The 13232-nt window shown below is 35.1% G+C and overlaps 1 protein-coding gene across 1 annotated transcript in view; it reads right to left on the bottom strand.

Moving 5' to 3' along the window:
- Window positions 1-13232, bottom strand: part of TRPA1 (transient receptor potential cation channel subfamily A member 1) — a 55438-nt gene that overhangs the window by 28840 nt on the left and 13366 nt on the right. Inside the window, exons 4-12 of the mRNA XM_030304275.1 lie at window positions 12209-12316; window positions 9210-9318; window positions 8880-9025; window positions 8330-8466; window positions 5222-5270; window positions 3410-3509; window positions 2623-2723; window positions 936-1105; window positions 684-848 (exon numbers count right to left, since the gene is read on the bottom strand). Of these exons, the coding sequence (XP_030160135.1) occupies window positions 684-848; window positions 936-1105; window positions 2623-2723; window positions 3410-3509; window positions 5222-5270; window positions 8330-8466; window positions 8880-9025; window positions 9210-9318; window positions 12209-12316 (1085 nt within the window). The remainder of the gene's footprint in view (window positions 1-683; window positions 849-935; window positions 1106-2622; window positions 2724-3409; window positions 3510-5221; window positions 5271-8329; window positions 8467-8879; window positions 9026-9209; window positions 9319-12208; window positions 12317-13232) is intronic.

The raw sequence follows: 13232 nt of genomic DNA, 5'->3' as shown, positions 1-13232 counted from the left end.
AAGGAACTGAGCAGAGCATTCACTTCTCAGCTGCAGCCCTACCTTGCAGGACTGGTGCTCTGATACAGAAGTGTGTTTTTGAACATTAGCCTAATGAGCTCTTTGCTTCCACATTGGTAAAATTAAAAGATAGTTCACCACACTTCTATAAAACTTGGCTTTTTACAAAGATGTCATTTAATTATGCTATCTTCTAATTATGTTTAATTATTTTTAATTTGTTTTTGCTCCTTGTGTTAGACTTAAGTATAACGAAATTCAGGAATTCTTCATGTTTCGTGTTGTAGCATAAAGAGAGATTTTCACGTCCATCGTTCATCAGACAAAATGAAAAAGTCTTTGAATTTGTATGGGGTGTGTGTGTACATGTATCTGCATAAAAGGATAGTAGCGTGACAAAGCAAAGTATGAAGAATTGTGTCTCAAACTACTTTGCACCAAGCCACTTATTCTGTGAACTCAAATGAAGTCTTCAAATCTATAAACCTTGATGTCATTGTCAATTAGAAATAAAACTGATGTCCTGTTCAACATATGAAAAATCATGTAGGTTCTGAGAATTAAATAAGATGGACAAAAGCACTTAGTGAGAAAGTTAGATATCATAATTCAGAATAAAATAGAAAAACAGCCAAAAAATGGCTAATGAAAAATACATAAATATTCTGGTCACATATCCTTACCTGAGAAATAATGCACCTTTTTTCAGAAGAAGTTGAACTACCTTATCATGCCCATTTTTTGCAGCCAGGTGCAAAGGCGTCATTCCATGGAGGTCACCTTCATTCAAAAGCCTCGTGTCATTCATATCTTGCAGAAGCCTCTGACAGGTGTTGATACGCCCGTAACTTGAAAAAATTAGGTTTCATGTTTTCAAAGCATATATTAAACAGAAAGAAGGCACGCTCACAGGGTCAAGGTAAATGGACCCTTACCTGGCTGCAAAATGTAAGGGTGATTTCTTATCTTTGCTTTTGGAATGAATGGACACATTAAAGTCAAGGAGGTTATCTACAGAGACAGGAATCCCGTGTCTACATGCATAATGTAGAGGAGTACACCCGTCATCATCTTCATCCATTACCAGCTTTTTAATATGTTGCATCTATAGAAAAAATTAATATTCTAAATATAACTGTTCTCAAGCTCATGTAGTGTTTTTCAAACTATCCTGTAGGACAGAATTTTCCAATGGTCAATATATACACCTTGAGGGCAAAAATATAAGTAACTCAAAGGTACTAGAGTAAAATTAATTTGGATGATGGTGCATGCTCTGTCTCCCTGAAATGTAGACTTCCATATTAAAGGTTATGCAAAGTCCTAAGAATAAGATGTGTACTTAACTTATTCAATCCAGCATTGCTACAGGCCACCTCTTCAGCCCTCCTTTCACTTTTTTGTCCCAAATAACACTTAAGAACTTAATGCTAATGTGTTCCATTAGACAAAAGGAAGGAGATGTTAAAAATTAGGTTTACTTTATTTTTATATGAATATTAAATTAAAAAATGAATGGAAAATGAGCACTTAGTCCAATCAATAAACATTTTTACTTTTAAACATGCAACTACAAGGATTTTTATTCTCAATTAAAGACTTTGACAATGTTAAAAATCTATTTATTATAAAAATATGGTGAACTTCAGATACACCTAATAGTCACTTGATAAGTATTAGCTGGTGAATATAAATACAGAGATAATGTTTCAACCTGTCAAGTGAAATATGTTGAATAGTTTGGGTTTTTTTTTTAATGTTTATTCATTTATTTTGAGAGAGAGAGAGAGAGAGCATGCAAGCATGAGCGGGGTAAGGAGAGAGAGAGAGAGAGAGAGAGAGAGAGAGAGAGAGAGAGAGGCGGGTGGGGGGGAGAGGGAGGGAGAGAGGGAGAGAAGAATCCTAAGCAGGCTTCGCATTGTCAGTGCAGAGCCCCAGGCAGGGCTGGATTCCAAAAACCGTGAGATCATCATCTGAACCAAAATCAAGAGTCAGACGCTTAACTGACTGAGCCACGGAAGCACCCCAAATAGTTTTCCTTAATTGATGATTAAGTATTATGAATTCACTCCCATACTTGGCTTTTCCACTGATATGTAATTTGTAATAGTTAAAATACTGATGGAAAGCTAAATTATAGATGGGGATATAGAGAGGGCACCTGGGTGGCTCAGTCAGTTAAGTGTTCAAATCTTGACTTTGGCCCAGGGCGTGATCTCACGGTTTGTGGGTTAGAGCCCCACATCTGGACTCCATGCTGATGATGAAGAGCCTGCTTGGGATCCTCTCTCTCTTCCTCTCTCTTGCCCCTTCCACGCATGCTCTCTCTCTCAAAATAAATAATAAACTTAAGAAAAAATAGATGGGGCATATAGGAAACCTTTCTAACTTGAAAAATTCAACCCCAATGAAATTTATTATCATAATCATCACCATCATGTTGTAAATATTAAAATATGGAATTTTTACTTTAAAATAATTTTTAAATTCCAAAATGAGACTTCATAATAATAAAAACCATAAGCAAAATTATTTTACCTAACTCAGTTTATGGACATCCACATATATATCTTTTACCTGAACCCAACTTGCTTTATGTAAATCCACATATATATCCATTACCTGCATAAACTCAGGTCGCAGATTTTTTAATCCATGAGGTTGCTGTACAGTCAAATGCAAAAAATTACGTCCAAGATGATCTTTTATGTCTACATGGGCACCTATAAAAACATAATATAAATATAACTTCTACTCATTTATTTAAAGCATGACCAATGGTGGATTTTCAGTTTAAGAAAATCAAAGATTTTTTACTTAAAACTTTGTCAACCATTAGCTTACAGGAAACTTTATTTATAAAAGAAAACTGTATTTAAAATGGATTTACCCAGGGGCGCCTGGGTGGCTCAGTTGGTTGAAATGGATTTACCTTACTGTGTATGTGTATGGGGGGTGGGTAGAGAATCTATGATTTGTTGCATTAATTAATGTAGGAGATCTCACCTTATTAAAGCATAAAATATAAAGATGGAGAGATTAGATATCAAGAAAAAAAGGGACAGTAGTTATCTTCTTTGTTATCTTTACATCAGGTAGTACCTACAGTGGAGACAGTTGCAGTACCTACATCACAGGATTAATCATCGAGAGAATGTAGACAAAATGTTCAGCAGCATGCACACAACATAAAACTTGCTTTACAGATGTCATCTATTATTGTTCGAAATTATCTTTTTAAGGGTCACTCCCTTACTGAACTTACAATTTTTCTAGACAGGGCAAGTGTTCTATTTATCTCTGTATTCACAGCACCTGGTCCAATGCCTGGCACATGATAAGTCGTTAATAAATGTTTAATATCAAATTAAGTAGTAGTTGTAAAGCTTGGCCTGGTCCCTCATGGTACCTTTAGACAGTAGCAAATTTACAATATTCCAAGATGCAGAAGCAGTTGCTAATATAAGTGGAGAACGTCCTTCCGAATCAGTGCTATTGATATCTGCTCCCTAAAATAAAGAGTTTATGAACAAATTAGCTTACAAACTGTAATCTGTAAATAATGTTAATTCATTGAAATAAAGTGTCCATATATGGCTAGCATTCAAATGTATAACTATATAACTACTTGAAATCTCCCTAGAATTCATATCTTGTAGCATCAGAAATCAAGGCATTCTTTTATAATTTCAACAACAAATTATCCCCACGTGTTAACCTTTTGACTGACATCTGGTGACAGATCAATGTTATTACCGAAATCATAAAACTAAAATCCTTTGACCTATACCAATAGTTTAGTTCTCAATGTAAGAAAACATTTTTAAATATCCATGATAGGGGTGCCTGGGTGGGTCAGTTAAGTGTCCGACTTTGGCTCAGGTAACCATCTCACGGTTGGTGGGTTCCAAGCCCCACATCCAACTCTGTACTGACAGCTGGGAGCCCAGAGCCTCCTTAGGATTCTGTGTCTCCTTCTCTCTCTGGCCCTCCCTCACTCACACTCTCTCAAAAAGAAACATTAAAAAATTTTTTTGAATATCCATGATAAAAAAATCATCCATATTTATTGCATATAGGATTTTTAAAACATTCACAAGAAATAGTTCACTTAAAAAAATCTACTTCATCTAAAATAGATGAACTTAAATAACTGAATTCAGATCCTAAAGTAAAATTTTAGTCAAATATCTGATAAAATGTATACTTAAAAATCATATCGTACAGATAGATTTTAAATTAAAAAGTCAATATTTAACATTATGTGTTACGGTTATAATATTTTGCAGGACCAGAAACAAAAGCTTAAAAAAAATTCATGGGAAGAATTCTGTCTCTTGGACAGGGATAAAATAGCTTAAACTCCGACTCTGGATATTTCCCTGTTCTTTGGGGACCAATAAATACAGATGATGATTTACAGCACCAGTACCCCCTTTGAAAGCCTGATATTGGTTAGTGAGCTCCTGCCACAGTTCTCTTGCCAGGCAAAGACACAGCTGTGTTTGCAGAAAACCACGCATGACAAAACTATGGCATATAATGAATCTTTCCAGGATTCCTCTATGTAAATATCACAATTTCAATAGTTGCTATTGACAACAAACGCCTGAGGAACACGACAAATGGAACTACATTCATTGCTGATATGGTGGGGCTTAAATACATACATCATATAGTCATCTGTGTAAATGACTTGTTAAAATTTAACTCGAAAGTCAACTGAGTACACCTCTTAGAATGAAAAAGATTGTGTGCTTTCAGTTGTAACAAACTCTGGACAGTATTTTTCTCAGTTTCCATCCTTGGAAAGACGGCGCTGAGGCAGCCGGGGTGGAAGCTTACGGAGAATGCGGAAGGTGACGTGTACTGCCTGTCCTGTGTCCCTCTCCAAGCTGTTTGTGCGTGAAGAGTCAGCAGAGCTGTGAAGCCTAACACTCCTCGAGGACTGCTTCACAGAACTGTCCTTGCTATGTACCCACCAACTCCCAACACTAAAAACACGGGTACAGTTTCTGCCCAACTTGGTGGTAATGAAGTCCGGCCATTATGGATTCGTATATAACATACTCTATTTGTAAATGTGTCGGTCATCTTTTTGTAAACTTTTTTTGCTGATAAGCAACAAAATTCGGCTTAGTTTTGAAAATCCATTATGTAATTATATGATTTTCTAACTGTAAATAGTAATAAAACAAAAAACTGTCTATAGAATAGTTACCACTGAAATTAAGTAGTCTGCCAGTTCATGGTGATCAAATAATGAGGCTCTGCAAAAAGAGAATGAGAAGCATATTAAAGTACTACTGATATAAATATATAAAATAAAGCTATACTATACTCAAAAAGTTTATTTACATTATCACTTAACAACATAATAAAATGCTAGAAAATCAATAGCCTTTCAAAATTTATAATTGATTGTGATTTAGGGTAATATTTTCAAAGTAATAGTAATCGAGAAAGTTCAAACACATCACAATATTTTCTTCCTCATCTTTTAGTAAAGTGGTTATGTCCTCATCAAATCATCTTGAACATGTGAAATGAGTAGTAACATCTGTCCTAAGAGCTTAAAGTAAACGACAAAAGAACAGGCTGTTATCACTGTGATCATGGGGGAAAAAACAGTTGCATGCAAGGTGCACCTACAATTCACCTGCAATATTCAAAATGCCCTCTCTTCACCAAAGTTAACAAAGCATTAGCTTTCCTAAGGTTTTATGAAGCCAAAAACAAATTATGGGGAGAATTGAAGTCATTGTGGCATTACGTCATAGCCAGTCACAAAATGACATTAATAAAGCAAACCAAAGTTTTCAATCTAAAGTGCCTCCATAGCAAATGTTAATGCTAATAATTGAAAGCTTATGTTTCGTATTAAAATATAATTTCTTTGTCCCTATTTAAGATTATCTCATCTGTTCTTAGCCTCATATATAAATTACAGAATCAGTTTGTCAGTTTTCACCCCAAATTCACAAGAGGTTGTTTTATATTTAAATTACATTAAACCGGTTTAGTAATTGAAGGGAAATGAATAATAACATTAGGAGCCCCATATGATTTGTTCTTGTACCCCCCCTCCCCCCAGTCTAGAGCTTTGCTACTCAAAGTGTGGGCTGCAGACCAGCAGCACTGACACCACCTGGGAGTTCATTAAAAATGCACATTCTCAGTAGATGTTAGCATTGAGGCTTGGAGAGGTAAATGATTTGCCAAATGTTACGTAACCAGGTAGGGCTGGCACCCCATTCCCCTTACTCTAAAGCTCATTGTTTCAGCCAGAATAATGTACCGAGGTCTTTGCACTGTGGTAAAAAAAAGAATTCTAGCCCAAAGAACAAACCTTCCTTTGAAGTTCAAGATAAACTCCAAATGTCACTGGCTACTAGAAGGATATTCCAGGATTCTAAGTAAGTATTAGGTTAATTAGAATTGGACTGAATTGGTCCAAGAAATCTACAGCCAATCCAAGGTGAGTATGTCCAACTAGAGTAGTCACCAGGCTAAAGACACTTATGGGTAAGGTGAATGGATTTTTTCCTTAAATAATTCCTTCTTATGCATACTTGTACATTAAAGCTGTGATCTAAATGCACACATTTTCACTATATCCAGATCATTGGGGTTCTAAATTGGATATAACCTGGAAACAGTTACAGAGTTTTAAAAAGTTCCTAAGACCATCGTGAAGAATCTGATGTAATCTGGGATATGAACTGGCATGAGGACTTTATAAACTACCCCCATGATTCTAAGGGGCAGCAATTTGAGACTCTCCAGTGTGGACGTCAATCTATCTTTTGTTTTTGTTCTGATCAGCCATTTCATATCACCAGTCTTTTATTCCAAATGCCAATTTGTTTTTAATAATCTATCATCTTAATCTACTTATTTTCACATAGTTGATTATTCCTTCCTTTAAATTTCTGAACATCTTTTTTTTTTTTTTAATTTTTTTTTTTTTCAACGTTTATTTATTTTTGGGACAGAGAGAGACAGAGCATGAACGGGGGAGGGGCAGAGAGAGAGGGAGACACAGAATCGGAAACAGGCTCCAGGCTCTGAGCCATCAGCCCAGAGCCCGACGCGGGGCTCGAACTCACGGACCGCGAGATCGTGACCTGGCTGAAGTCGGACGCTTAACCGACTGCGCCACCCAGGCGCCCCTAAATTTCTGAACATCTTAAATAGCCTTATTTTCAAATTATTTTCAGCTTGCTCTATTATTTCTATTCCCTTGGACGCAAATTACTCTTTCGTTGACCTTGCTGTCCTCTATAAATTTTCCTCATTGCTATGAAATTTTACTTTGCAAACACATCCTAAGTGGGAGGTTCTTTCCATTCGCACATAGCTCATTGTGGCTGGTGCTTTTACTAATGTGGACATTCATATCCACCTCCCTAGTTGAGAACTAGATCTTCTATTGGTAGCCAGAGTTTCTTTGTCCCTGAGGGATAGTGTAGATTTCCTGGTCCAGTTACCTACTGGGAATACTCAGCTCTTTCCTGCCATTCAGGGCTTCTGCATACTCACAGTGTGTGCGTGAGAGAGAGAGAGAGAGAGAGAGAGAGAGAGAAAGAGAGAGAGAGAAAGAGACAAAGACAGAAAGAGAGAAAGGGAAGACTCATCTTGCCTACCTCTTTCACTCACACAGGAAGCATTTAATCCTTGTCTTCCAAAAGGAATTGAACTCAGTCCACACTGCCTGTTTCCCGTCCTACCATCTAGTAAGCCTACAGTTTCAGATGCTTTTTTTTTTTTCTGATGTGTATTTCTGTTAAGCCTCAAAAAAAAAAAAAAAAAACACAACAAAACAAAACAACAAAAACACCACACACATTTATCTTGTTTGGTGCTTGGTGACCATTTCCTAAAACTGGATGCTTTGAAAACATTTGTAATTGCGAGGGTGAGTGGAAAGGGTAATGGGGTGCAAAAAGTGGAACACCCCTATGTATCTGCTCCATTATCTCTAATAAACATGAGAAGACACATATGACGAAGTGAAACAGATTAGAAAAAGGCTTGGAAAGGACATGTCTGTTGACCTCCTGCACATACAGAGAATTCATCTTGAGCCTATTCCGCTGGCCTGAGAAATGATCCAGAACAAGTCAATGGAAATTTTATTTTATGAAAATCTATTTAACGCTCTAATTTTAGAGGAACACAGAGATTCCAGCTGAAACACAGAATCTTTATGTTATTTTCTTCTGAACTATAGAATCTGTTACTATAAGCACTAACTTTTTCTGGCAGCGTACAATTTAATACATGAAGACTGAAAATGTGTACACACAATGATAGGTAGGAAACTTGCCTGTGAAGGAGTGTCTCCTGATTTCCATCCACTGCATTGACGATATCACTGCTACCAGAATAGGAAGATATCATCAATTTAACAATCTCAGTGGCTCCCTGGGTGGCAGCAAAGTGAAGGGGTGTGCACTTCCCATTCTGCAAAGAGGTTTAATACCAGAACCAATATTTAAGTCCAAATTTAAGGATATAACCTAAATTCAGCTCTGGGTTTTTTCTTCCCAAGTCAACAAAATCAAGCATCAATATAAGAATCATGGCTAGCAATTTTGTTTCCATGTAATCTGATAGCTCTTAACATCTCAGTATCTCTACCGTCATTATCAGTATCATTACCTGTACTGTATTTGCATTTGCAATTGTTTTGGGTAGCTCTTAAAATTCTTTGGCTAGACTGAAATTTGGGATGTTTTCTTGTTCTGCTTCTACATGAGCAGCAAAAAATAATGCCTACTTCAATCTAAATTAAATGTAAAGGAGTTATAAAGCATTTTGGAATCTAATTTATGACAATTCTAAATAAAAGTAGCATGTAGAATATGAACAATTACTTCCATCAGATCCAACTGTGCACCATTGTCCAAGCACATTTTAATCATTTCCAAGTCACCACTTTGAACCGCCATGTGGAGGGGACTAGCTTTTGCATTATTCACAAAGTTAATATGAGACTCTCTGCTATATCCATGTTCCTCACCTTTAGAAGAAAAAATTCAAGACAACATTATAAATAAATAAGAGGAATTTTAGGAAAAAAAAGGACATTTAGATTTATATAGAAGCAGGTGTATAAACTCTATTAAATATTTTTCAAATTAATATTTGAAATCCACCAGAATAGGATTCTTTACAATATATAATGTACGAAAGCCTCTACTCACCAAACTTTAATATTATTTCCATGCATTTTTTGGCACCTGAGAATGCAGCCTGATGAATAGGGAAACATCCCCATTTATTTGCCTTACATGGCTTAGCTCCTTTATTTAACTGGAGTCAAAGAAAAAAGTCAAACGACACAAGTTAAGCCTCAAATCACAAGGACAGACAAGAATTAAATGCCTCTCCCAGACCATTTCATTATTCTCGGCAACACTACATAGAAAAGCTTCATAGACTATGAAATTTAGGCACAAAAGTAATTTTGGAAGTAGGCTAGGATAATGAACTAGAGACATTTTATATTTCCAAAGATGAAGTAACAATGTGGACATAAACATAATCAATCCTTATACTCCAAACTAAAGTCAACACATTTTTCAATGGAATTAATGAAATGTTTAAAACATTACCATGACTTCTATATCCATGCTCAATTCTTTATGTTAATAAAGTGATAATATTTCCCAGATTATTTCCTCTCACTTATGTAAAATTTATAAGTGGTAAGACCAGCACTCTTGTTAAACTATGAAAATCAAGTATTTTCATTAATGGAAATACTCTGCTAAAAGGACAATAGAAGAACCGAATCTAATGTTATCTTGATCTGAGTCCATCATTTTCAACTATCATTTTTTAATACATCAATGAACTTCAGTTTTAAGTGCCTTTTATTTTCACAAAAGTAAAGAATTTGAAAAAGCAGAATAGTGTGAAGAGGCTAATATTACCTGGAAACTCACCTTTGAGGGACAGCGTTGGTTTACGTTTTAGGAGACATTTGTCTTATTTCTTTGCAAAAGTAATTACATGTATACTGTGTAATCACACTGCTTAAAAAGATTTTACTTAATGACATTATTTAAAACTATGATTTTATTAAGTACATATTCCATTTTTGGATACACAAAAGTTTATACAATAAAATCTCTATTACTAAACTTTTTTTCTCAGTTTTCTCTGATATATATCTATAGATAGATCGATATACATAGATATGTATCTATATCGATATGTATATCTGTATGTAATGCTAGCATTAAAATAGCTTTAATTATATCCTTGGAATGTATTCCAAGAATTGGAATTGGTAAATCAAAAATATTCATATTCACAGTGAATGAAATTCTCTGATTCATCAAAATTTCTCTAACCCTGAACGTCAACAAGGTTGTTTCGTCCTTCCAATTTAGGAGACGAAAAAATGATCTCATTGTTTTAATGGGTTTCTTTTTCATTATTAGAGAAATTAATTAAACTTCATGTGTCCCTTGCCAATCTTCTGTAGAGCACACTCTTTTCCTCACAAATTTGTAAGAGTACCTTATAGACAAATTTTTATCCATTTAAAAATAAACAAATGGATGTAATTACACACTTGGTCTGGTTCAGCTCAACTCATGTGCTATCATCCAATACTGAACTATCTGTACGTTCCCTGGATAAGGCCAACATGGTACTATGTGTTACTCTTAACCATTTCAATCAATTTGCTAGTATTTTTAAGATTTTGCATCTGTGTTTATTTACAGGTAAAACTGGTCTCTATTTTTCTTTTGAGGAAAACTGTCAAATTTTGGAATTATTATTACTTTTGCTTCTTAAAATTAATCTGGAGGTTTTTGCTCTTCTCCAGTGATATAAAACAGTTACTTGAAATGGAAACTTTTCCCTGAAAGTTTGAAAGAACTTGTAAAATCTACAAAAGCTTATCAATTAGTTGGCTCCAGAGCTTAATAACGCATTTTTAAAACTTTTTTATAGTTCTCTACAGGTCTTTAATTTTTAAATTAATTTCTAAATTTCAATTCCTTTCAGCTACTCATCCATTTTTAGAATAGGATTATGCACAGTAATCTTTTATCATCTTAAAATTCTCCATCATATCCAAATAAAGTCCTCTGTTATTTGCATTTTATCTTTTTCTGTTTTATTCAGACTTGCCAAAAACAGCTCTATTTTATCATCATTTTCAAAGAAACAACTCTTGACTTATCATATAATGATGATATAATGATAATGGCTTTTTCCCAAAAGCCATTAATTTTTGTTTTCAACTTTATTCCTTTATTACAGTTTTGTTTTATTTGGGGCTCTTTTTCTAAATTCTTGGCTTGAGTGTTAACTTATTTTTATTCTCTTTTTGGTCCAATCATGACATCTTATAGGAATATGTATTTTTTTTCTCCAAAACATCTAACAAACACATTAGAACATATTTGTAAATTTAAATATTCAGAAAGCTATTCTAAAATTATTTTTATTCTGTTTTCCTACTCTCTGGGATAGTGAAGAAAAAAAATCAAGTGGTAAAAATATATAACCTGGCCTGAATAACATACAAGTGATTAAGGGATAGTTGAAAGAAAGCTATTTTCTGGAATTCTAATACCACACTCAGAAGGGACACAATGTAGTCAGTCATTTAGATGGGCATCTCCAGAGTTTCTGTGGATCACATCAGAAAATCTCACCAGGAAGAAAGGGCTGGCTCTTGTTTTAGGGCTGTGGTTAAGGACCTTGGTCATTATGCCATGCAGGGCTCCCTTTCTGAGAATCTTCTAGTCCTGCGAACATGAATGGCTTCTTCTCTTGGTTTATATTTCATGAGCCCAACAGTAAGTTTGTAGTTGACTATGTTTCTCTCTCCCTAGACCATTCAGAAGCTCAGATCCACTTTTACTAGCACACAACCCACTATACTTTGTATTTTGTAGTCTCGCCTGACCACCAGCTTCATATTCATTTCTGCTGTCCATACTTTCTTTTCGCTTGTATTTTCCTTATTGTTTTCCTGTTAGCCTTCTGTAAGCGATTTCAGATGGACTTAAGATTTAAGGGGTGTGTATAACTACAAAAACATGGAGAACTTTTTTTCTGACATTTTCTGCATTTTATATTTTGCTAAGAAGAGAAGCTGAGAGCTGTTACAAATGCCAATGACTCATGCTATCCTAATGGAAAGAAAGAAGATGGGGACAGGGGTTAAAACACAAACCAAGATTTGCAGTGCTTCACTATTATCTTTGGCACATGCGATTATCACAGCTGTGTTTCCATTTTCTCCTTCCAAATTAATATTAGTGTTGTTGTGCTCAGTCAAGACCTACACAAAAGAGGGGAATAACGGTCAGAAAGTTAGCTTTCAAGTTTCCAAACACGGTACTTGTCTTCCATTAGATTATAAGCACCTGCATGCTAGAGACCATGTCCTTATTCATCTTTTTTTCATCTTTCTCCCACAGAATCTGGCACAACATAGTTGGTACTACGTAAGTTTCTCAAAAAGATGAAATAATGGTGATTTCTATATCACATCGATTTAGGCAATATGGAGTTGTGAAACTGGAAATAGAATACGAATTATGGATGCTAGTAAACATAGCTCACTTAATACTTTTCACTTGTATTAAATGAACTATGTTGACTAATATCTTCAAGAAAATAAATCTGTGGAACCATCTGGAATATGTGAGTGTGGAGCAGAAAGGGAAGGGAAGAAGAAGAGGGAGAGTGAAAGAGAGGCAGGGAGGGAGAGGAAAGGCTGCTTTCTCCTCTCTAGCCATTTTTCTTGTACCTCTGTTCCAAGTATTGTGGGAAATGTCAATTAAAACTCCATTCTCTTCAGCATAGAAAAGAGAGTTCACATAATGCTGGTATGGGTTAACTCAATTCATTCAAACTTAGTCTGGAACAGAAATTTATTGTAGGATGTAATAAATTAGCATTCCTGATAAAATGGTTAAGCAATTTTTCTGATGGAATTTAATGACCTGTTGCCCCCTCACCTGGCTGACTTCTAGCTGATTATTGGCCAAGAATCTATAGATCTTTAACCAGTCTTCATTTTATATTAAATTTAACAATAATTATCTCATATAAACGTCTCTCCCAAGACAGAAATCTTTAAGTTGGCCTCCTAGAGGTCTTTTCTCTCATGGTAAGACTATAATAAAACTATAATATGTGCTTACAATTAAATTGCTTAAGAAGAATTTATTAAATAAGCTGTTTGCTAGAAA

The sequence above is a fragment of the Lynx canadensis genome, chromosome F2 (assembly GCF_007474595.2).
Source record: "Lynx canadensis isolate LIC74 chromosome F2, mLynCan4.pri.v2, whole genome shotgun sequence".
Lineage (NCBI taxonomy): Eukaryota > Metazoa > Chordata > Mammalia > Carnivora > Felidae > Lynx > Lynx canadensis.
This window is presented reverse-complemented; position numbering and strand designations above follow the sequence as displayed.